The sequence below is a fragment of the Crocodylus porosus genome, unplaced genomic scaffold (assembly GCF_001723895.1).
Source record: "Crocodylus porosus isolate Cpor-Errol unplaced genomic scaffold, CroPor_comp1, whole genome shotgun sequence".
Classification (NCBI taxonomy): Eukaryota; Metazoa; Chordata; order Crocodylia; family Crocodylidae; genus Crocodylus; species Crocodylus porosus.
In genome coordinates, this window is record NW_017728949.1 from 21,421,666 (window position 1) to 21,445,066 (window position 23,401).

The 23,401-nt window shown below is 44.4% G+C and overlaps 1 protein-coding gene across 1 annotated transcript in view; it reads right to left on the reverse strand.

Annotated features, from left to right (window-relative positions):
* Positions 1–22,191, reverse strand: part of LOC109322697 (aldehyde oxidase 3-like) — a 71,166-nt gene extending 48,975 nt beyond the window's left edge. The window contains exons 1-12 of the mRNA XM_019553801.1: positions 22,032–22,191; positions 19,182–19,239; positions 15,368–15,464; positions 14,036–14,144; positions 13,332–13,458; positions 11,792–11,853; positions 10,175–10,264; positions 8,473–8,553; positions 5,647–5,791; positions 3,627–3,719; positions 1,947–2,098; positions 1,078–1,171 (exon numbers count right to left, since the gene is read on the reverse strand). Coding sequence (XP_019409346.1) covers positions 1,078–1,171; positions 1,947–2,098; positions 3,627–3,719; positions 5,647–5,791; positions 8,473–8,553; positions 10,175–10,264; positions 11,792–11,853; positions 13,332–13,458; positions 14,036–14,144; positions 15,368–15,464; positions 19,182–19,239; positions 22,032–22,085 — 1,162 coding nt within the window. The 5' untranslated portion in view covers positions 22,086–22,191. The remainder of the gene's footprint in view (positions 1–1,077; positions 1,172–1,946; positions 2,099–3,626; positions 3,720–5,646; positions 5,792–8,472; positions 8,554–10,174; positions 10,265–11,791; positions 11,854–13,331; positions 13,459–14,035; positions 14,145–15,367; positions 15,465–19,181; positions 19,240–22,031) is intronic.
* Between the last annotated feature and the right edge of the window lie 1,210 nt (positions 22,192–23,401).

A 23,401-nucleotide genomic window follows, 5' to 3' on the forward strand; every position in this document is an offset into this window, starting at 1 on the left:
CAAAACAGACTAGAAATGACCTGCATCAATACCCCAGTGTTTCAGGATCTAGGACTGATACCCACACTGCAGAAGCTTCTCCAGGAATATCAAAATAAAGCTTCCCAAAGAGAAAAAGGAGTCAAACAGGCAATGAATGCTGCTCATAATGAGCAATTTCATGGGATCAAGTCAAAGGAGTGTAAGCTACACAATGTAGGATTGGAAAAGTCCTCAAGGTACAGAGCCTTGTTGTGTTTTCCCTGTCAAGCACCATGCTGCTATAATTCTATGCTAAAGGTCATTTATGCTGCTATAGTAACACTAATAGTACTGAACAGTAGACATGATGGAGGGCGGGATTGCTGATTTTTTTTCTTGCTCCTAAGAGGCAGAGAGATCAATCATGTATGTATTTTTCTAGTTCTCTTCTTGCTCAACAGCTTTTAGGCAAAAAAATCCCCCAAAATGAAAACAAGACACAAAAGTAAAATAAGCTTGAAGGCAGAACTTATCCACTTTTTTAATAAGAAAGAGAATTATTCTGGAACATCTTTGATTCAAAACTCTTATTAATTACTCGCATGTGATCAATATGAGAAGTAGGAGCTGATTTTCAAAGCTGTTTTACCTGCTCCCCATCCCAATTCCCCAGTGACTTTGGTGAGAGTTGTGGGTGCTCAGAGCTTCCTAAGAAAATGGAGCATAGGTTTCTCAATATGAATGAGACACTAGCAGGAGAAGCAAGCAATGACAGTGTCTAGGAATCTGCAAGCTAAAGGTAGTCTAGCCTGGCATGTGCAGAACTGTGGGAGGCTGACACCAGACGGCTGCCTTTCTCTTCTCTGCCTCTCCAGCTCACTTCCAAGAGACTGCCAATTTTGTTTCCTACTGAAGCATGCAGCAGAAAGAATCATAGCAGCCTGTGTGATAATGTTTTTTGTCAGTGACAATCATAGGAAAATACCAGAATCATTTTCTTCTGCATCTGTGACATGAATCAAACACAGCTCAATCAGTTAGACCCACCACCTGTACCAGCAATTGTCATTCTGTGCTACTGACTTAGGTCCATAACAGAGATATTCTGCATCTTACCTGTAGATGTCAGGTTGAGGACAGAGTTGCCAACTGCCAGGACAGGGTTCAGATCCCAAGTTGATCCTCTACTAACAATGTGTCCCCCTAAGGACTTTCACAGAGAGAGAGAGGTGATTTTTATGGTCCTCTTTTCCATACAAAGTCATGGCTTTTAACATGACCCCACTTTCACAGATATTAGGAAATTAAGGGCCCGTCTTTCAGTTTATAGAGTTGGAACTGGCTTGTTCAGTCTTGAGTCCAGTTCCTTATTTCCCTGTTGTCTTAATTTACAATTCATGAGAGATCTTGTTCAATTTGGTAGGTCCTAGGTAGATGCTCTGCCCAGGAGATGCTCTGTGCAAGAAAAGAGAAATGGCAGCTCCAACAGTGTAAGTGGAGGGCCACAAGGAACTGGGACAAGGAAATTTTAAAGAAAATGTGGAGGGCAGGACCAGAGCTGCCTGGTGAAAGGTTCTGGAGAACTAAACACCTAGGTGTTCACAGAACATGTAGAGAAAAGGCAGCTCCAGGGCAAGTATTGCCATATTATTCATCTACAACCCATTCTGGTGGGAGAAAGATACCCATTAAAGCTTTGGCTTTTCTGTCAACATGGTTACAAGTTGTAGCTCTCAATGCCCTGGACAGCTTCCCCTGACACCAGACTGACACTCCCACTTTATTTTACATAAATGGGCTGCAGTCCTTATCAATGCAGGCTGCGGTCAACCTGGTTACCTGCATGGGAAACTGGCAACTGACTCAAATTCATGGCCAAGCCCCAGGCCCACCCAACTCTAAATGAGCTTTATAGGTTTGCAAGTGAATGGCACACTAATGTGCTTGTAGTGTTTGCCTGTTGATTGTCATCCCTGGAAACATACAGCCAGACTCCTGATCTGTTCACCAGCCAGAGTTCTCAGCTGCTGCAAGAGAGCACAGAAGATCTTTGTCTTCTCCTCTGGGAGCCCCGAGACTGCTTTCATCAGGATGTCTCTGAGCTGGGCCAGTCGGCAGGCAGCTCCTATCACTAGTCCTGGAAAAAATATTTGAAGCAGGTAAATGAGAGCATCACACTTTAGCTGTTCTCAACTCTACAACTGGTTCATGTGAACACTAACTTTGTAGTCAACTTTCCTGAAGATAGAAGTAAGGAAAAATGAAAACAGAGGTGCATTTTGTGTCTGTGCCTAGCTCAGGCAAATGTCATTAATTGGGTTAGTGTTTTTTTTCAGTAAATGAATATACACAAAAAGTATTATACTATGTGCACACACATCTGCACCAATCAACAGGGTAAAATCCCTTGGACCAAATGCTGAGGTCCTTATTCAAGAAGATTCCCATTGGCATTAACAGGAGTTTGACTGGAGCGGAGTTTAATGGATAAAGGAAAAGCTCTTAAAAGACTTCAGAACTTGACACAAAGCCACAACCGACTGATGCCGACAGCAACATTACCATGGACATTGATAGAGGTGGATCAGGCCCCGTCTCTGTGGAGCTTCATGGTACATCTGGGAAATTTGCTGTTGCTGAAAAGAATCCTTTTCTAAGCCAGGACACCCTCTGAAGTCACCTTTTCTTAAGATACATTTTAACAGAGACTTGTACAGCTATATCTGGTATATTGATTGTCATGTTTACCATTCATTTTAGCCATCTGTACCACTTCAATTCCAGAGCTAAGGAAAACTCATGAAAGTAAACAACTATTTGTGGCAAGATCCCAATTTCTCAGATTTTTTGAGCATCTTTGTTTCAGAAAATATCCCCACATTACATGTCATTGCTACAGACTCAGTTCCATGCTAGGTCCTGCGATGACATGCTATACTGGGTCAGGCCTTCAGCTGGTGTGCATCAGCAGAGCCCAGCTGACTTCAGCACAACTCTGACAGTTTGCACTAGCAGGGACCCTGTGCAGGATTATCTCCTCGTTACAGCCTGCAGCCATTACCAGATGAATGGCCTTGTGATTTATGGATATAAAACAAAATCCATCAAATCTGGGATCCCTGCAATTTCACTTCCTCCCCAAATAAAAGAACAGAAGGGAACTTGAACAAGTCACTGCTTGCAGGTGCTTGCTTGAATAAGGACCTCAGCATCTGATCCAAGACAGTTTACCCTGTTCATTTGTGAGTGTGTGTTTTCATGTGTATGAGTGTGTAGCAGGGCACTAAGATGTGCCTGCCTCTTAAGGCTGAAGAAGCCTGGCCAGGGAGCTCAGCAGGCTAAGTATAGCTCTCTGGATGGCCCCCTGTCACAGATTGTACATGCACATGCACATGCAGTGTCATTTTTGTATATATTATGTATACTGAAACCCTCCCTACTAGGCCAATAAATAACATTTGCCTGTCGTATGCAGTCTCAGTAACTAAGGACACGGGTGACCAGCTGACTTGCCTTGCTAATATATTGAACTCTACAGAAAAAATAAACCATTCTGCAGTGATGAAATGAAGCATTTATCTCTTCTAGTGTCTAAGAACACATTAACCTAAATTAATTTCATCATTACCATTAGCAGAACCTTAATAAGTAAATCAGGGACTCACCATTGTTAGTGTTATTCACAATACGCAGCTCTGAAATCCTATCAGGATGGAGGATAACTGGATGATGAACACCACCGATCTTCATATCAAGTCCTGAAAAGATGGAGAATTACACTGAGAGTAAGAAAACAGAAAACAGCTGTCAGATTCCCAGAACTGTGAGTCTATCATAGAACTGATGCATTTCAAGAGCTCATCATTGCTATCCTTCCTGTTTTGGGGGCTCCCAACTTCTGGGGCAGACTGGAATCCACCAATTCCTCATCTCAGCCTCAGAACCCTACACAACCCCACTCCACTGCCATTTAATCCCTACCCACAACTACACTTTACTTCTAACTTTCACTCTATGTACTCATCCCATCTTGGCAATTGCTTTATCTCCTAGTCTCCCAAGTGTCTCCATGCCAAGTTTTTATGTCACCTCTTGTGCCTGGAAGACCCATCACTCACTCTCTACCTATTATACATTTTAAAAAGAAGTAGCAATGTGCCTGTATGTAACCTACATACATTTACCTATGACCTTTAATTGCTGCAGCCCCCAGGCTCTGTGTCTCAGCTCCCGCTGCTGTCACACCTAATTTAGGCCCTGATCCAATACCAGCAGAACTCAATAGTGGGATTCCTACTGACTTCAGTGGGTACTCCACCAAGCCTTTAGACTGCACTGTCAGCTCCAAAGGATTTGCCATTCTAGCTGTTTGCAAAGTCCCAGGCATCTCATGGCACAATAGTATCCATCAATAGCAACACAGTCCAGTTTCTACTGTCTGAGTATAAATCTGAGAACTAGAGTCTCTTTACATCTTCTTAAAGTCAGTTTTATTTCCACTGTATACATGGCTATCCAAAGAACAGCTCAGGACCACCATGATATCCCTTACTGAGAGAGGTGTTTTGTTTTTATCCACTCTCCAATTCCAGGTGATGGGGAAGAGCTCACATCCTATAGACCCACACTATTATAATCTACAAGAGGTGCTCTGCTCCTCTAGACCCTTACCCTAATGCTAATCCATACAGCTCTGCCCAACTTCCTCTTCACTTCATATGATCTCTACTCCAATCCTGAGTTCTCCTCTACAGCTGCTGCTGTCTTGGTGGACTTCACCCCTTCTCACTATAACACAGTAACATTAAAACATGGCTGTAATACAGAGGAACCAATAGGGTACATGACTAACAAAGCTTATGTAACACAAACTCAACTGAGCTAACCATGAATCCATTTAGATTGGAAATTAGAAGGGTCCTAACAATTAGAGCAATGACGTTCTGGAGCAGCCTTCCAATGGGAGGAGTGGAGACAAAAGATCTAATAGCTTAAGATGGAGTTTAATAATTTTATGAACTTACGGTGCCTGCAAAGCAGGGGGCGGGACTTGATTACCCAGAAGACCCCTACATGGCTAAACTGATGCTTTCTACATGCACCTACTTTTTTGTTATCCTTTCCTGAGTTTCATCTAATTGAAAGCTTGAACATATAGACTCTTATTCAGGTGAATGGTCCTTATCAATACAGGCAGTCTCACTGAAGTCAATGGAAAAGGGACAGTGCTGTGGATCATGGCATAATCTAGCTAGCACTCCAGGAACAGCTATGTTCCTGAAGTACTGTGTGAATTTGGGCAAATAAATTGGGCCTAAGTCCATGGTGTTTAAACTTACAAAAGTCAGGGAACTCTTTCATCTCACCTCCTGTGCCACAGAGCCCCTAATCCTGTCCTGTGAGCTGACATGGAGCCAAGCAACCCGGCCCAGCACTGGTGATGCACTGCCTCCTGGTCCACCACCCCAATCTTCATGACTTATCGTGGAAGCCCAGGGTTCCACAGAACACAGGTTCAAAACCACTGGCCTAACACATTCAAAAGTGGACTCCAAGTTGGGGTAATTCCATTTTTTGATGCAGAAGTTGTCAAAGTTAAGGCCTAGTTATCAAAGACACTTGGAAAGTGCTGCTTCCACTGAATAGTAATAATTCCTATGAGAAGGGACCCTGGACCCCTCGTACCAACGCTGGTGTTCCCCACAACAACAGGTGCTTTGGGATACTTGGTCTTGAGCTCCAGAAGTTCCCGCAGGCTAGCGGGAGAAATCCACATAGTTCTTTCCCCCTGAAAAACCAGAGTTCTTCCCTGCTGCTCCTGAGCCATTCTCTGTAGTGGAAATAATACAGATTTTGTGCTTCAGATAAATGCTAATATTAAGGCCCCTGTAAAGCAATACAAAATACAGCAAAAGGACTGTGTAACAGTAGGTGTAATACCTTGTACTTAAGCAGCACGTTTTATCTATGGTTTCTATAGTATCTTACAATGGTGTATTGAATTATAACCCATATTGTAGATAGGGAAATTGAGGCACGAAGAAGCTACGAGAATTGCCTGTGTCAGCTCAACAAATGAGCCGTAAGAGAGGATTATAACTAAAGTCTCCTGTGCTAACCACTAGGAAGGATCCCACAGAGAAGGTTGTTCAGCAACTAACAAATGCAAAGTGATTTCCCTTCAATACTGAGCCTTTGTCACCTCCTTTGCATGGGTATTAACATTCTCCTGGAAATTCTGGTGGCTTCAGACAAAATGTACCCTCTCACCATGTCTGCTCAGTCCACGCACAGCCCTGACTGAAATTCTCTATCCCGAATCCTGATACATTTTAGCAGAGACTTAGTTTCTAGTACAGCCAGTAACAAAATCCCAGATAAACTCTCTCACACAATTCTGGTTGTCAGGAGGTACTACTCTGAAAAGTGATGGTGAGAGTGTTTGTATTCAGAGGTACATCTGGCTACCCTCAACGTGCTATTTACTTCTGAGAAGTCTAAAAGGAGCCAATGAAACTAAGAGAGAGTGAGTAGGATCCTAGCCTTTCTGTGCATCATCCACAGCACTGTTCCAGTCACTCATGCCTAAGATACTTCCTTGAGTGGCTGTATAACTCCGGCACCCAGACAGCGTCAGGGAATATTTGAAACAATTAAACAAACACAGAATCTTTCAGGAGCAACAGCTATGACTCGCCACATCAAGCTGAAGTTCTGCCCATTCTCTCAGCTAAACCAAACGAATACTGTCTACTTTATAGACTGACTGCAGTGTGGACACTTCTCCCCAAATCTCTATGGCCGTGTGTAGATGAAACAAGATGCGTGTGTTCACGACACTTTAAAGCAGGATAAATCCTTTTACACCACTTTAATGGTCTTGGTGTTTGCACACCTTGAAGGTGTATTGCGCAGTAATTCCAGCTGCAGTAGGAAATTTGATGGTGTAATGTGCCTTAAATGACTTAGGGTGCAGCAAAATAAAACTCCTCGTCTGCATTTTAGTTTGCTGCCCCTACAGTGGCAGAGCAAAGCATTGGGCTCCGTGCAGCTCCTGGCTCTGCAGAAAGCCCTGCAGTCAGCCTGGCAGCAGCCTGGGAAAGCAGACTCTACCCAAGAAAAGCAGCAAGCCTGATATTTTTTTTCCACACCCCACCCCTAGAGCCACCCTGCCTGCCTGAGCTGCGCAGGGGCCCAGTGCTTCCCTCCATAGCTGCAGTGCCTCCTGGGACTGCCTGAGCCGGGTACCTGTGCAGGGGGCCCACTGCTGCTGCAGAGAGAAGCACCAGCTCACCCTGCCCAGCCCAGGGACTGCTCCACCCGCTGGCAGCTTGCCCTCCCCTCCCCACTGGAGAGGCAGGTAAGTCAGTGGGGTGTGTGCATGACACAGGGGTTTAATCAGCCCTAAACTGAAGCAGTGTTTTTTAAAACACATTGCTTCAATTTAGGGCCTCCATTTCGTCTACACATGCCCTAGAGTATCAACCACTACTTCTCTCCTTACTTCCTTCCAACCCCCTGTGAGCCTCCAAGAACTTCTACTCCTACTTCCAGCATCTTTCAATAAGCCCCCTCATCCTCCTTCCCCTTCACTATGCTTTCCACAAGACAACCAGGTCTTCTATCCTTAAGGTTAGGCCTGCAACAGATCAGACCCTGTAAACTATAATAGCTCATGATCAAGACAGGTGGGAAAGGGGCACCTCACTGTGTGGAAAAAACAATGGAGCATAATTCTGTAGTGATTACAACCCAGAGGAGAAGAGGGAAGGAGCAGGTTATGAGACCTGGCTGGACATTTTCCAATTAAATGCTTTTTTATCAGACATTGCCAAGTTTTGATATGAAAAAGTCCAGTTTTGGAGCATCCAACAACAGTGTGATTTCAGGATTTATTAGCTTTTTAAAATAAACTGTCAAGGTTGAAAGATCATGTTCTGACTCACTGAAACCACAATCTTCTCAGATACCTAGTTAGCAAAAATTTGGGGGATTCTGCCTTTTTGTCTTGATTTGGGAGGGGAAATTTTTCTGATATCTCAAACATTTTTTTGAGAACAAAAAACTTTTCCCTGCCTACTCCTATGGCTACCTGCCCCCTCCATACAGCTACTTCTGCTGTGCCCTCACATGCAGCCCCACAGCAGTCCCTCTCCTACCATACTTCACAGCTCAGCGCAGAGGAGAGATGGTGCTTTGAGAGGCTCTGCACTGGAACTCAGACTCTTCTTCTTTTTCTCCCTTTCTAGCACTGTATTTTGTTGTTTAGAACAGCTAATTAATTTATTAACAGTTAATTAAACTGAGTGGAAGAAAAGAACTTGTGTAGAGCGTGAGATCTGCACATGTTGAATTTCAACCCAGAATTTATAGTGCAAAAAGTGGCCCTCTGGGGATGAAGTTGGCCCAATATATCTTTTCCATACCAAGTTTCTATAAAAAATAAATGTAAATGCTTTATCATGTCTTTCATTTAAGGAGAAACAAATCATGGAAGAGAACACTTCCTACCATAAGTTCAGGAGGAAATATAAACTCTTGACTTGGATCAGCAGGCTGAAATTCTTCTGGATTGCAGAGACCTGAACGCATCTAAGAAAAAAAGTTTTATATAAACATTTACTTATAGAGGAAAAGCAGAATTTCTTTCCAGAGTAAGTAAAAGAAATGCCATGCTTGGCTCTTATGTGGAATTTATCATCCATGTATTTCAAAGCACTTTGCAATGGAAGCTCAAAATCATCTCTCACACTGGGAAACATGCAGCAATGACTCCCAACAACACATAGTAAACTAGCAGCAGAACCAGGGCCAGAACTCAGCTCTCCTGGCTCACAGAGCAGAGCATGAGCTAGACAACATTGTTTCTTGCCTGTTTGGGTCTTGTCATCACATGAATAATATCAAGGATGGGATGATGGCATAGAGATCTCTCTCATTCCCTCCAGCATGCAGCTGAGAAATATGGGTGGAAGTTTGCCCAGTTTCTGCCTATGTTATATCTACTGTGTGGGTAAAATCAGGACTTCATTCTCTAGGGCAGCTATAACCAGGAAAAAGCATTCTCCTTGCTGAGCCTCTCTTCTCCCTTCACCTTCCTCTGCTGCTCTCCTTTCCAATTATATGCCACCCCTTTCCCTACCACCCCACAGGAGCAATACAGGTTTCCCTCACTTTATGCTGTATGTGCATTCCTGGAAAACAGTGCATAACTTGAATTTGCATAAAGGGAACCCACTTTACAATGTAACAAATAGGGATGCGTTCCAAGACCTCAACTGTATTGACCCCCAGACCCATTTCTACCACTTTTACAAGACAATTATGATACTCACCAACAGCAGAGAGTACACACAAGCACAGGGTGGTTGTGAATGTTACCATAATGGAGATGGCAACCACAGAAACATGTGTCGCAGACAATGAGTGAGGCGCACAGATGCACACAAGAGACTATATTTTGGTGCGCATCACTCCCGCAATGCACTGCACAAAGCAGCTGCCTGTGGGCTTCCACCACACCGATCGCATAAGAGTGAATTTACCTCACATATGACACATTTTTGGTATAAAAAGAGTCATTGCATAAGAATGAATTTGCACATACATAACCTGCATAAAGCAAGGGAAACTTGTAGTAGCTGCTATCCACACCTCTGCTCACTAGCCCTCCAGTGGCAAGTCACAGTTACACAGGTCTGAGAAGGAATTATTAAAAATTAACCTGTGATTACTCTGAAACTGCTCTAACTTGATGACAGCATGACATTCCTCATGGAATGGCCTCAGAAATACCTTAGAGATGCTGGTAAATACAACAAAACTTGTTACCCATAATTATGACATGATGCAGAGCAGCACTATGGTCACTACAGTGTCATGCAGACATACCCAAGCTAATTGAAAATTAGCTGGATGAGTACTGTTAGGATCCCAATTGTGGCAGCATGAAGATCAGTAGATGTTAATTTCCCCTTCTTTTCAGGAGGGCATTGCAGCTAATATTACAGGTCATGTTGATGTGCCAACTCTGCTGCTGGTGCCCATGCTAGACAGTGTGAAGTTTGCTCAAGTATCTCTTAATTAAGCAATAATGACTTCAGGGTAGACAAACCTATAGGTACTGCTGGCCAGATGCAGAACAGATTAAAGAAGCTCATTCACCACCAACTTTACAATACAACTGGAAGTAATTCAAACCTCTACATCTTACCCGATCTCCCCTATCAGACGATGAGGACACACCTCCTTCCTGATCCAGGCAGCACTGTCCTGTTCCTCTTAGTTGGCAGCAGGTTGGTTCCTAAGCAAATCATATCCCATCCTGTCATTGTAGTGAGATAACTTCAAGGGAATGGGATTTCTTTTTAAATACATCTTTGAATCTACCTGCACGCAAGACACTGACCACTGCAGGAGGTGGTCCTTTATCTGAGGCTTAGCCTAGTTCCTCTGGAAGTCAATGCAAAAATTTCAAATCACTGCAGCGTGGTGAGATCAGATAATTGAAACTGTACAAGGGATTGCTAGATGGGAACTGTACAAAGGAGTTCTGGGTCCACTGAAGGAGTCCTATTTGGATGTGGTTGGATATGGGGAGGTCCTATGAGGAACACTGGACTGACACCAGACATGTACTTTTCACTTGCATCTCTTCTTCTCCTTGAAATGACTACAGGATGGCTCAAGCTAATGGAAAAGGCCCAGTTTTCCAACTTGGGTTGGGAACTCCCAGCCAGGGAAGAGCCATTCAGGGGTTTTCAGTACTGCCTTCTGTTTCCAGTTTTCAAGGAAGGTTAAGGATATGACCAGGGAGATGTTAACCAGGTGGGGTGAAATTGTGATCTAGGTGCATGTGGGGATCTGTGGCTGACATGCAAAAATGGCTGTTGAAAAGTGAAGGCACAATATCAGATATTATTCAGTTGATTTCTCTTTCACTATTATTCCCCTTGTGATTCATAATATGAGTATCAGCACTGCCACACAGTACACATTTCAATCAGCAAAGAGTAAATGTATATTATTGTAGCCTGCATAGTTACATTTTTAGTGCCTCCGATATACCGCCAAAAACATACAGATTCCATATAACTTTGACCATAACTATATTATCTGCAGACAATCACAGGGTTTCATCAGTCAGTATTTCAGGCTTTCTGTGTTTGTGCAAGACTTCTGGGGCTAGGAGAGTCTCTGTTTGTGGGTAAGTGGGCAATTTGGCTTCCAAGCCTGCAAAGTCCTAAATGCATACTGAACACTAAAGTGAAGCCACATTCAAAACTTGGCAGATTCAGCATCTTATCTTATCTTATCTTATCTTATCTTATCTTATCTTAAGGATGTGTACCTGGGAGATTAGGAAATGTAGTTAACATCATGATCTACATTTTCAGAAGTGAACATGAATTTCAGCATGCCTCAGTTTTTTGGTTGCCCAACTTGAAATGCCTATGGCTCAATATCCGAACATCCAAAACTGAAGGCACTGGGAGTTGACAGTAACCAGCAACTCTGAAAGTCAGACCTTCCACACTGAGGCAAGATTTATACTTAACTTTCCAAAAGATCAGTCAAAGTGCCCACAATTAGGGCTGGATTTTCAAATGAGCTCAGTTCTCAATGTGGCACCAAAACATGGGACAGGTTTTCCAGCATATCCAGCATGCAGCTGCTCCCATTAGTACACTTGGGGACAGATTTCTGACACAGCCTACCTCCCAAGGTGTACCTAGACCTTCTGCAAATCAGGCCCTTGTTGGGCTCATACAAGAGATGGACCCTTTTAACTAACAGTGATCAGTTTGTCTAATTATTTTCTTCTACCTACCCCAGCAAATGATTTGTAGCTTTCTATTATTGGTCTATATCCAGTGCAACGGCACAAATTACCTAAAATAAGCAACACAAAATAATTAATCAGAAGCATCAGTGCAGCTACAATTTACTCTGAAGCAGACACCTAGACACAAACACCCCTGCAGTCCTTTTTCTCTAATGGGACAAACCAAAACAACAGAAAAAAAATCACACATTGCTGAACACTGAAACTACATCCAGATTCAAAAAGTACAGCTGGCACCCTCTCATTAATGAATGGTGTTATCTTATTGAGATATTATACACTAGCTACAATGAAGTACATCATCCACTATTAATATTTTTATTAGTGTATCAAGATATTTTTTCAAAATAACTCCAAACTATTTATCTTATATATTGACACCTCTTGCTGCACTAGCCAACCACCATGCCCATAAAGTCAATAGTAAAATCCCTACTGGACTGTTGTTTTGTTCCATTACAGCAGGGATGTCAAAATTATGGTCCACCAGCCAGATCCAGCTCTTGGAGCCATGTCATGTGGCCAGCAAGACTCACAAAGGATCAGGGAATCCAGGGTTGGGGCAAGTGAGAGAAGAACAGTGGAAAAAAATCCTGGTCATTTCTTATTCACTCTTCCTTTCAGCATTTTACTCTTGGCCACTGTCTGACACAGGATGTTGGGCAAGATGGACCTATGGTTTCACTCAGTAAATGGCAGTTCTTGTTTTCTTAAGTGTAAGTAGGGACCACTGGTGCCAAAATGTGGGACATGGAACCTGGTTGACAATGTGGGGGTTGAGTGACAGCTGCATTAACCCCTGTGGTCACCCCGACTGATGTTCAGCCCAACCTACTGTCAGATCTGGATCTGATCCACAAGGAGCCCAGAGGTCTGCATATGGCTCGTAAGGAGTCCTGTAGTCTGGACCTAGCCAGGGGCTGGGGTGAGTTAGACACCCCTATTTTACGGGAACAAAACTATCAGGGGGTTGGTCTTTTTTACTCTCTGGCAAGGTGGGGCATGATCTGGGTTAGAGAAGATAAGGAAAATTTGACTTGTAAGTGTTACTTGTGATGGACAGGCTCTCTCAAGGGAAGAGGCTCATTCAGTTATTTCCTGTGTGTGGTAACTGCTTGCAGAAATCCATAATCTAGAGAAATCAAGATTTCAGAGTGTGGGTGAAACACCCAGCATCAAGGCCTAGATGAAGGGCCCAATTCTGTGCTACATCTGCCTAAATCAGGAGTTAGTTAAATGAAGCAGGAGGTGTTTTGCTGACAGAGAACTAGGCCAAGATCAGTCAGCCTCATACAAAGTGGATTTTCAAAACAGTCAGCATTAGCTTAATAAAATCAATTCACCAACGTTAAGTACACTGGAAAATCTACCAAGAAAACTTACTGACTGCGCATGATTTTTTAATGTTCTCTTCTGCCTTTGACTGACATCATGTCTATCACTGTAATACGGCATATGAACACCCCCTCCCACCCCACTTCTTATTTTACCTCCTACCATTGACCGGTTTGTGAAGCAAACCCACCATCCAGAGCTGCAGTTATTTGCTCCATGGAGGGCTCCGGGTGGTTTCTCAGCAAAGCGTACATGGACATCACCATTCCAGGGGTGCAGAAGCCACACTGAGAGCCATGGCACTTGGCCAGCCTTTCCTGGAATGAAACAGAATAGCAGGCTTTGCTTTCAAAGCCTGGCTTTACTGACTTGCCTGGTGGCAACGCTCAGCAACTTCCTGGCTCCAGTGAGCACGTGATCACACGCAGCATTTGGAGTACCGCAGCCTGACCATTAGCACCAGGACACAGGGTTCAGGCACATTAGGAAAGGGCTGGGGTTGGTCCTTACTTTTACCCAGACACTTCCACAGGTGCTGATGGGGTTCCATGGTCCACGTGCAGCAAGCAGAATGAGGCACGAGGCCTCCTTGGCTTAGGCCAGAGTACAGGAAAGGGAGAAGCTTCCAGGGGCCTCAGGGACTTGTAGTCCATAGTTACAGCCAACAGTAAGTTTGAGCAGGGGAAGTGGTGTTTAACCCCTTTCCGTAGCCCCAGCCCCCAGCCAGGGTTCACCTTGGGGGGTAGCCCACCCACCATAGACAGCTCTCACTGCTCCAGCTATGGAGCAGAGTCGGGGGGTGGGGACAGTTTTATTTTCTGAAGCAGACAGCACAGCCCAGTTCAGGGCTGGAAAGCAGCCTGACCAGTGCTACACCGTCTTTTGTGCTCTCACCTGAATTGGGTGAATCCTGGTTTTTGTGCTTCCAACACCTTCCACAGTGGTGACTGCAGTGCCATGCAGCGAGCAGATGGGGAGCAGGCAGGAGTTGGCAGGATAATGTCTTTGGAACGTGAAGGAGAATCTTGGCATTTAAAATGGTGCACATGACACTGGTGGAGCGTCTCCAAGAACAAAGCACAAGCAGATTGCACTCTTTAGTGTAGGGCTGTCTAGCTGGCAGTCTATAGGCTGCACGTGGCCCCCAAGGGGTTAAGCTGCAACCCCAGGCTCCCAGTCTGGACATTGTTTCCTCCACTGCTCCAGCTGCTGCTGGTGCAGCCAGATTCTCTGGGTTCCCTCTTCTTCCTCCGGCTTCTGGGGCTGGGGCCGGGGCCGGGTGGTGCAGCCAGGGGAGGCTGCAGCTGGAGGACTCGGGGCATGGGAATTCCTTGCGGTGCAGGAACGCTAACAGTGCAGCAAGGGGCTGGGAGGGAACGTGGCGCAGTGTGCAGGTATATGCTGACATGGTAGTGGCGGGTGGGAGGACACCATGCCTGAGGTGGCCAGGGATGTGTGTGGCCTGCACAGCACGTGGCCAGGAGGGAACTGTGGCCCTCAGCCACTTAGAAGCTGGACAGCCCTGGTGTATTGTACAACTTCCTGAACTAGACAGCAGGGTGATGTGGGAAGGAGTTGTACATAATCCTGCCCTCTGACTGCAATTGTGTACATCTGGTATGTACCCAAAAAGCCACTATCAACATGCCCTAAACCAGGGGTGTCAGACATGTAGCCTGTGGAAATGTGGAGTGTGGCCACAGTGAGCTTGGCCTGCCACAGAGTTTGGGGCCCTGGTCCCAGTGAACACGGTTATTGTAGGCAGGATGGTAAACTCTGCAGCCACTTGTCCGACTCCTGCCAGTCCTGCTGCAGCCAGTGCCATCCTCACTGCCTTTGCCCTATGCTCTGGCCAGAACTGACCTGTAAAGGATCCCTATGGTCCTTTGTTTGTCACAGAAGACAAGGGGAGCTTTGCCAGAGGAAGAATAATGTGTGGAAACTGTATAAAGATTTCTCTTGGGTGCAGATCCTAGAATCAAAATAAAATAAGGACACAGGAGTCTCAACTCTCCAGGAGTTGTTAAAAGAACTGCTGTAATCTGGCAAGTCTGGCAAGCAAAAAAGTTTTTTTGCACGGATAAAACCCTTCTACATCTGCCAAAATATCTACCAGGGCATAAGAATATAAATCTAAATTAATAGGAAACCCCCCCAAACCTTCTCCAATTAACAATGAATTCCTGTGAAGAATATATTACTTTCTAAATCTTATCACATGGATACAGTATCTTCTTGGAAACTGGGTCATATGTGGATATCATCACTGTGCAGGCACCACAGCCCCCTATTCCACAGCCTTTTTTCGTCCCTGTGAGACAAACTGCAAAAGAGGTGGTTAAGGAAGAAAATGCCTGGTTCTCCATTTCCCTTTTATTTGCATTCCCCCCGCCCAAGTCCCCTGTCATTTGACTAGTGTTCAGAAGTGGAGGGCAGTTCTCTGTGTTCATCTCAGTGACTGACTCCAAGTGCTGCAGCTTGGGTAAACGTCTGTTAGACAACTGCTTGGTATGCTTCAAAACCATGACATAACAACAGTCAGATCAGCCATACCCACCTACAATTTATCACGTTTGTATCACCAGGGATCTCTAGGATGTAGTTCCCTCGCAGGACCCTTTTTTCCCATTGCCTAACAAATGGGCCACAAACTCAATGGTTTTTACTACGTGGTTTCTGCTGAGGCTCTGAAGGGCAGTTGTGCGATAAAAGAATGTTAGGTTTTAAAGTCCTTTTCTAAATTAAAAAAAAACCAAGAAAAAAAAAAACTAGACTTACAAGTTCCTTAGGTTGAAAAGTCAAACACTCAAGTTAAGAAATGCCAGAATTAGGGCTACCCATGCAATATTTACTTGGCCCACTTAGTGCCTGGAAAAGCAATTGCTTTTTACCTCCTAAATAGCAACAACCACATCTCATGGCATGCCACATGTGGATGGCAGAAGGTACAATTTTGGGATCAGAGATAAGTACCCAACCATGCCCTTTCTACTTGCCAGTGCAGGGGGAGCCTGGGACCAGGATCTGGAGGTTGCCCTGCACTGGGAAGTTGAAAGCTGCTTGCTCAAAGGTCCAGTGCAGGGGGCACCAATCAGCTGGAGGACAGCAAAGAGTACACCAGAGTCTCAAACCAGCCTCATTTAGGGGCTGGACCTGACAATTATTAACCTCAGCTAGGACCAGCTACATATTCAGTTTAAGATGCTGTACAAACTGGCCATAAAAATGTTTTACATTAACTGTAGAGTTATGGTGCCTTCAACCGGGTACACCTGTAGCACCCTTGCCATTTATGCTGCAATGGACATGTTAATTATTGCATGAATGTAACATGTGGAGGGGGCCTCAGAGCCTAAACTGCTCATCAGTTGCCACTGATTGCTGTGCCTGGTAATCCAGGACTACCTGCCAGTTACAAGACAAAAAGAGAGCGGAGTAACCACTGTGCAGAGACAAAGTTAAGAGTTAAAAGTACACTAGGAGTGTCTTTACATGTGCTCCGGGGTGAGAGGCGAAGGGGGCACTTTAATTAGAGAAGCTCTTGGGACCTGCTCTAATTAAAACACCCACAACATCTTGTGTATTCCATGTCCCACGCTTCAAAACAGCAGCAGGGGTGGTTTAACTAAAGCTTGGCACATGTGGAGGTGGCTGAGGAGTCTAAGCACTGACTTTTATTAGATCATGTACAAGGTGTGCACGAGGGGAAACTCGGGCTGCCAATGTGCGTGAACTATTTCAATACCAAATTGATAAAAAAATAAGGATTTGTGGCTGGGAAAATGTCACTTAAGAGATAAGAATATGTTTCTTTGTGCCCCTCTGCTTCTTTCTCCTCCCAGTACTGAGAGTCCCATAGACATTTATTTTTCACCATACAAGTTTTGAAAACATCGTTCCATGCTCTTGGAAATGGGAAGGAAACGCCTTTGATGGTGTTTCAAGCTTTAGTTTTTCTACCATTTACCCTTGAAGGCCAGATCTGAGTGTCAGAACCACCTGCTGAACATTACTGACTGGGAGGCAGATCCTCAGTTGCTGTAGTTGTCACTGATGGAGCAATGCCAATTTACACCATCTGAGAATTTGCTCCTCTGAATAGCTCCACTGACAAAGTAGGGCTGTGCAAAGCTTTGGGGGGTAATTTGATTTGGAGGAATTTAGGCCTGATTCGGTGACCAAATCTCTGAATCTGAATCGAATCAGGGGGCCAAATTAAAGGTCCAAATCAATTTAAAGTTCTCCCAAACTTCAGAAAAGATTCGGAGAGCTTTAAAGATTCGGGCAGTCCCCAAGGAGCTGCAGCTGACTCTGAACTGGTAAGTACTAGGAGCAGGCCCCCCTGCTCCCCAAGCTGCCCCTGGCCCCCACCCACTCCCCTGGCCCCCACCATGGCTGCCTCCTCCCACCCCAGCTTGGTACTTTAAAAAAAAGCCCTGGTGCTCACCGGTGCTGCTGGGCAGAAGGGGTCATCCCTGCTGCCCCCCACTGCCCCATGCTGCATGGGGGGCTCTGCACAGGCCTTCCGACCCCCCCCCCGCTCTCCTGGCCCCCCCACAAGTGCCCAGCTCTGGCCCTTTAAGGAAAAAAAAGCCAAGAAAAGCCCCAAGACTCACCGCTCCTGCAGTGGCCTTGGGGCTTCGGGGGCTCATGCAGAGCCCCTCACATGGCATAGGGCAATGGGGAGCAGCAGGCATCACTCCCCACTGACAGGAGCAGAGATTCCCAGGGTTTTTCTGGGTTTTTTTTCCCCCCCAAAAAGGGCTGGAGCTGGCCTGGGCAGGGCACCCATGGGGGAGTGAGAGGGGCTGGGGATGGGCCTGGCTGATTTGGAGATTTGGCAACAGCCGAGTCTCTCAATCGGATTCGGCCGAATCCGATTGGGACAGTGATTTGAATCACTGAATCGAATCACTGCCTCCCGAATCGGCCAAATCTGAATCCAAAGCAAATACTAAGCGCTTTGCACAGGCTTATAGTAAAGATCAGCACATGTGTAACTGCAGGATCAGAGTCTAAGTGAAGTAGCTCTATATTACTTTTCTTTAACGTTATAACTCAATAATGCATTGAAAGGATTTAAACAATTTTCCAAATCATGATTTTTTTTACAAAGATTATTTGAATTTAAAACATATATTTGTTCCCTAAGAACCTCCCCCCCTTTACATTATTAGCTCAAATACTATATAATCAGCATCAGTGGGCACATCTACACAAGGCACGAAATCACTGTAGTGATGAGCGCTAACTGTGACACCACTTCTACTGCATAGTAGGGTCAAAAATGACTTGTGTGCCATGTGGATGGTTCAGTACCAGTGGGTACTTTGCAGTCATTTAGTACTTGTTAAAGCTTCATAAAGCAAGTACTAAATGACAGTGTGGTATCAACTGCGCAGTCATGGGCATGTGTAGATGTGCCCACTAAGAACATGTGCAGGATCAGGTAGTTTTTTTCACATTGCTGTCTGTCTACCTCAATTCCAAAAGAAAAAAGCGAAAAACCCAATAACTAGTTCCCCTTGAAGGGCCTTTTTATACCTTATGCTATGAGCTGCACAAATGTTAATCAGTGTTAGTGCTAGCTTAGAGCAGTCACACCCTTAGTCTAAAAAGCTTCTGACTGTCCCCCAGCTGCACAGCTGTGATTTGCCACTAGGGACAAGACTAGGAGCTGGAGCTGTGAGTTGCCACCAGAGGACTGGGGAGCCAGGACAGGCTTCCATCCTTGCTCTACATACAGGGCTGTGAGAGATCCTGGGATACTAGAGGACTTCAACTTGGGCGGCATATCTGTGGGGAAAGGCCCACGGTGCTGGGAACGGAACAGGTGCTGGGTAACATGGATCAGAGATAATCCTGCTCAGGAGTTGCATAGCTTTGAGCCACATAACAAATGCTTAAAAGTACTTTATGGTGTTAATGTATGGCAATCCAGTGATTAAGAGCTCTGGCAACCACCCAAAATTACTGTGTAACAAGGCCTGTATTCTATTATAGCATTATGCAAATCAAAGACACAGTTCAGAAAGGATATGCCCCTTTCGCAGATAAGACAACAACACTTCTTCAGGGTCTGCACAGCTCTCCATCATCTGCAGAAGGAAAATAGAGGTGGGATTCTGGGTTATTGAGACATAACGTAACTTTCCTACTGGAATTAGGTAGGTGTGCTTGTGAAATGTTTTTACTGGGGATTAATGCAGTATGTGATGGCATAATCTTTTCATTTAACCATAATCTGTAGCTACAAGCTTGTAACCAACAATAGTGAACTTGATCAAGTACTAGCACATAAAATATGAGCTGCAGTTTTGCGAGCATTGGCCACCTGATACTGAGAACAGAGTGAGCAGACACAGGGGCTTGGTGAAGGCTATCTGAAGACAAAAACCTTGGGCCTGATCCTTCATTTATTCACCCCAGTGTAAATCAGAAGTAGCTGCGTTTCAGTCCAGGGAGCTCACTGGGGCAAGAGCAGAACCAACTCCTAATTTTGTAAAGGCAGAGACTCAGGCAGCTTGAGAGAGTGAGTGGGGACAGTTTGGGGCTCTTTACCCTCCTTGCCACAAAGAGGTAATTTAACAAACTCAACCTTTAATCTCTTGCTCCTCAGAGACACAGCAGCAGGAAGACAGAGGAAAATCTCAATACAAAGAGAAGAAAAAGAACATTTGGGTTTTAATCAGCATGTTTTCAGTGTAATGAACTTTGCTATTTATGTTGAGGGATCCATCAACTTGGTTTCATGCGTGTCTGATGGGTGTAGCTGTAGCTACAGCAGGGGCAGGCAGTTCTTTTGGGCAGAGGGCTGCTTACTGAGTTTTGGCAAGTCATCGAGGGCTGTGTGACAGGGTGCCAGGGGCAGATGAATATTAATTTTCTAAACTTTTTAGGGGCCGGATAGAATGGCCTGGTGGGCTGCATCCGGCCCCTGGGCCACATTTTGCCCACCCCTGAGCTACAGCATATCACCACCCTGTGGAAATAAGGTCAGTGAGATCTAGGTATGGGCTAGTGGCCAGATGGAAGGCATTATAGGACTTCAGTACAGAACAAATGAGGTTTGTCGTGGTTCTTTCAGAAGTTAACAAAAAGCACCAAACTAAAATCTCAGCTTTAGCAATATACAGATGACTGTGCATTTCATATGGGAAGGGTTTCTTGAGCTTTTATATTTTAATTACCATTATCAGCTGGAATATTTTCTTCTTTTTATGAAAAGATGGTAACAAGACATGGGGCACATTTTGCTGCTTGTTTAGTTAGCATAAATCAGGAAAACTATTGGGGTTAGAGAGCAGAAAATGGCTCACATATCTTTTCTGAAGTAAACTAATAGCAGAAAAAAAGGTATCAGATTGATTTTAAAAGATTTTACCTGAAAAACATGTCCAAGAAAAAACATCTCTCTCAAGACAAATTATTGTAAAAGAAACACAACTAACATTTCTGACAAAGAACTGTATTCAGTTCTGCCTGCATTTTAGAGCAAGGCATTTTAAATACCAATGTTTATTTATTAAACATGGGGAGTAAGAAAAGATGAGAAAATGAATCTCAGGATGTGAAGTGTTAGGGCATTTGCAGATGACACTTTAAAGCAAGTTTAAAGTGGGTTAAATGCCTTTTGCACTGTTTTAATGGCATTGCTGTTTGCACATTCGGCAGTGTATTGCGCCTTAATTCCTGTCACTGTCGCACATTTGGTGGTGTAATGAATCTTAAATGACTGGTACGCAGCAAATGACTTTGGGACTCTGCAAAGTAAAACAACTCTAAGGAGTTTCCTACCCTACAGCCGCAGAGGGAAGCACTGGGCTCCATGCAGCTCAGTGGCTGTGCAGGCAGCTCATGCAGGCAGCCTGGCAGCAGCTAGGGAAAGCAGGCTCCACAAAAGGTAAAAAATAAAAAGCGGTGAGCCTGATCTCCCCTCTGGAGCCTGCCTGCCTGCCTGAGCTGTGCAGGAGCCCAGTGCTTGCCTCCGCAGCTATGGTGCCTCCCAGGACTACCCAATCTGGTGCCTGTGGGCAGGTGCTGCTTTGGCGGAGGGCTGCCACTGACCCGGGCACCCCAGCTCAGGGATCACTCTGCCCACCAGCAGTTCCCTCTCCCCAGTGCTGGAGAGGCAGGTAAAGATTGGGCTCTCACACAGGTGTACATGACACAGGGGTTTACTTTGCCCTAAATTGAAGCAATGTTTTTAAATAACCACGACTTCAATTTAGGGAGAATTAAACCTTTGTGTCGGGTACAAAGCCCCTTAGGTTTTATTTGGCAAGCAGAGAACAAAGAGAAGTGACAGTTTTTTTTTTAACAATATTTTCAATGTTATAATAGGCAACAGGGAACCCTCTTGCCAATTACCTATTTTTTTTTCCAAATGCAGCAAGTTACAGATCATGTTAATACACTGTTTTAGCAAATAACTACATTACTTAAAGCAGCTCCATGCAATGAAGGATCACATGATCAGTGAAACTCTATAAACATTTTCCAAACATCCAGGTAGACAGAAAATGTTTCTAGTCTAAAAACCGTAGAGCTGATTTTCAAAATGTCATTTGTTTTAATAGAAATTAAGCATTTCAATTCCTTAGGCAGTTTTGAAACTCTTGGGACCAGATACATTAAACAAAACAACTCAGTGAAACAACAAAACAATCTAATATCTCAGTTCATGACTATTGCCATTTACCAGGAATAAAGACAAGAACAGATTCAATTCCCAACTGTTAGGAACTGAGATGGTAACTAGACCTTCCCAAAGCAAGGGATGTGCTAATTTAACATGCTTACCTAACCTATAACTGAGCTTCTGCTTGACAGTACTCTGCTTTCCATTTATATAATACCATCTCCAAAAGCATTACACCACAAAACTCACCTTCCTGCCATTCACAAAAAATATGAGCTCATCTGACTGTGGAGGGCAAGCCATGACTCTTGCACCCAGCTGCGACTGGAAAGAAGATGTTAAATCTCAGCAAGAAATCAAGGAAGTTGTATTTTCTTTCACCCAACTCAACTTTGTTCTGTGGCCCACAGAACAAAATATATAATAAGCACAAAAATGAGATGGGTGGGGAGGAGGCAGGGTACCATGTGCTGTTTCCCAGATCCCAAGACTTAAAATCCACCAATTGGGTCCTTTGCCCCACCTCTTCTGTCATGAACTGAGAAAAATTGGAAGGAATTCAGAACACCGTGTCTTGAAAAATAATGTAATACATTAACATTTCCTGAGTGAGCTGTATCATAAGCTGAAGCCTTCCCAGGCCTCACCCTTCTTTGACTGCCCCGAGAAAATGAACATTTAGATAGCTCACCGATGGAAAGGTTCTGAGGCAAACACTCTTCTTAGGTGAATGCTCTGGATTCACAGTGACCAACAACCAGTTTCAGTTTATGAAGTGAAGTTCATAGGCTTATCCAGGAAAGGTAGATTCCCTCTGAGGATAAGAACTGAGAGATTGGAGAGAGAGTGGTTGTCTTGTGAGAAGTGTGTGCCCACAGGTAATTGGATATTTTTGTCTTTCACCTTCTCACAAGACAACCATTCTCTCTCCGATCTCCCAGTTCTAATCCTCAAAGGGAATTTACAAAACACCTTCTGTCGATGAGCCTATGAACTTAACTTCGTAAATCTACTGAAGACAAAAAATCATGGACTAAATATAGACATTGGATTTATGACACATTATAATCTGCCTGACATCTGATAACCCCAGGTACCCTCTCCTCATTCTACCAGCTACATACTGTCACCAGGTCAATATTCCTCCCGCCCCCACCACCTACCTGTCTCAACACAAATTGTCTCCCATGGCCTCTGATCCTCACTGCCAAGCATTTGCATTTTCATAGACCTGCATGTTGCATATTGGATTCTATTCCTTCCGGAGAGCACACAAAACAGCAACAGACTTTCCATATGCCTGAAGAAGAGTGTTTGTGCCCAAAAGCTTGCAAAGAATGTTTTCAGCTATCTAGTTGGTCTAATAAAAGATACCACATTTACCCAGAGAACCTTGTCTGCCTTATTGCATTGTAGCTCTAGCATCAAATTTATTATTTAGGACTAAACCAGCAAAGGACTTTGGCACCTAAAGGAGGATTAAGGCAGACTTGAATTGTCTTCATCTATAATTGTTATCCAAAAGGCTTCCAGAGAACTAATACACCAGGTGCCCCTCTGCTTGACTTTTAAGTTCTCCAGGTTCCTAGAACTCTGCTTCTGTGCCTACTCACAACAGT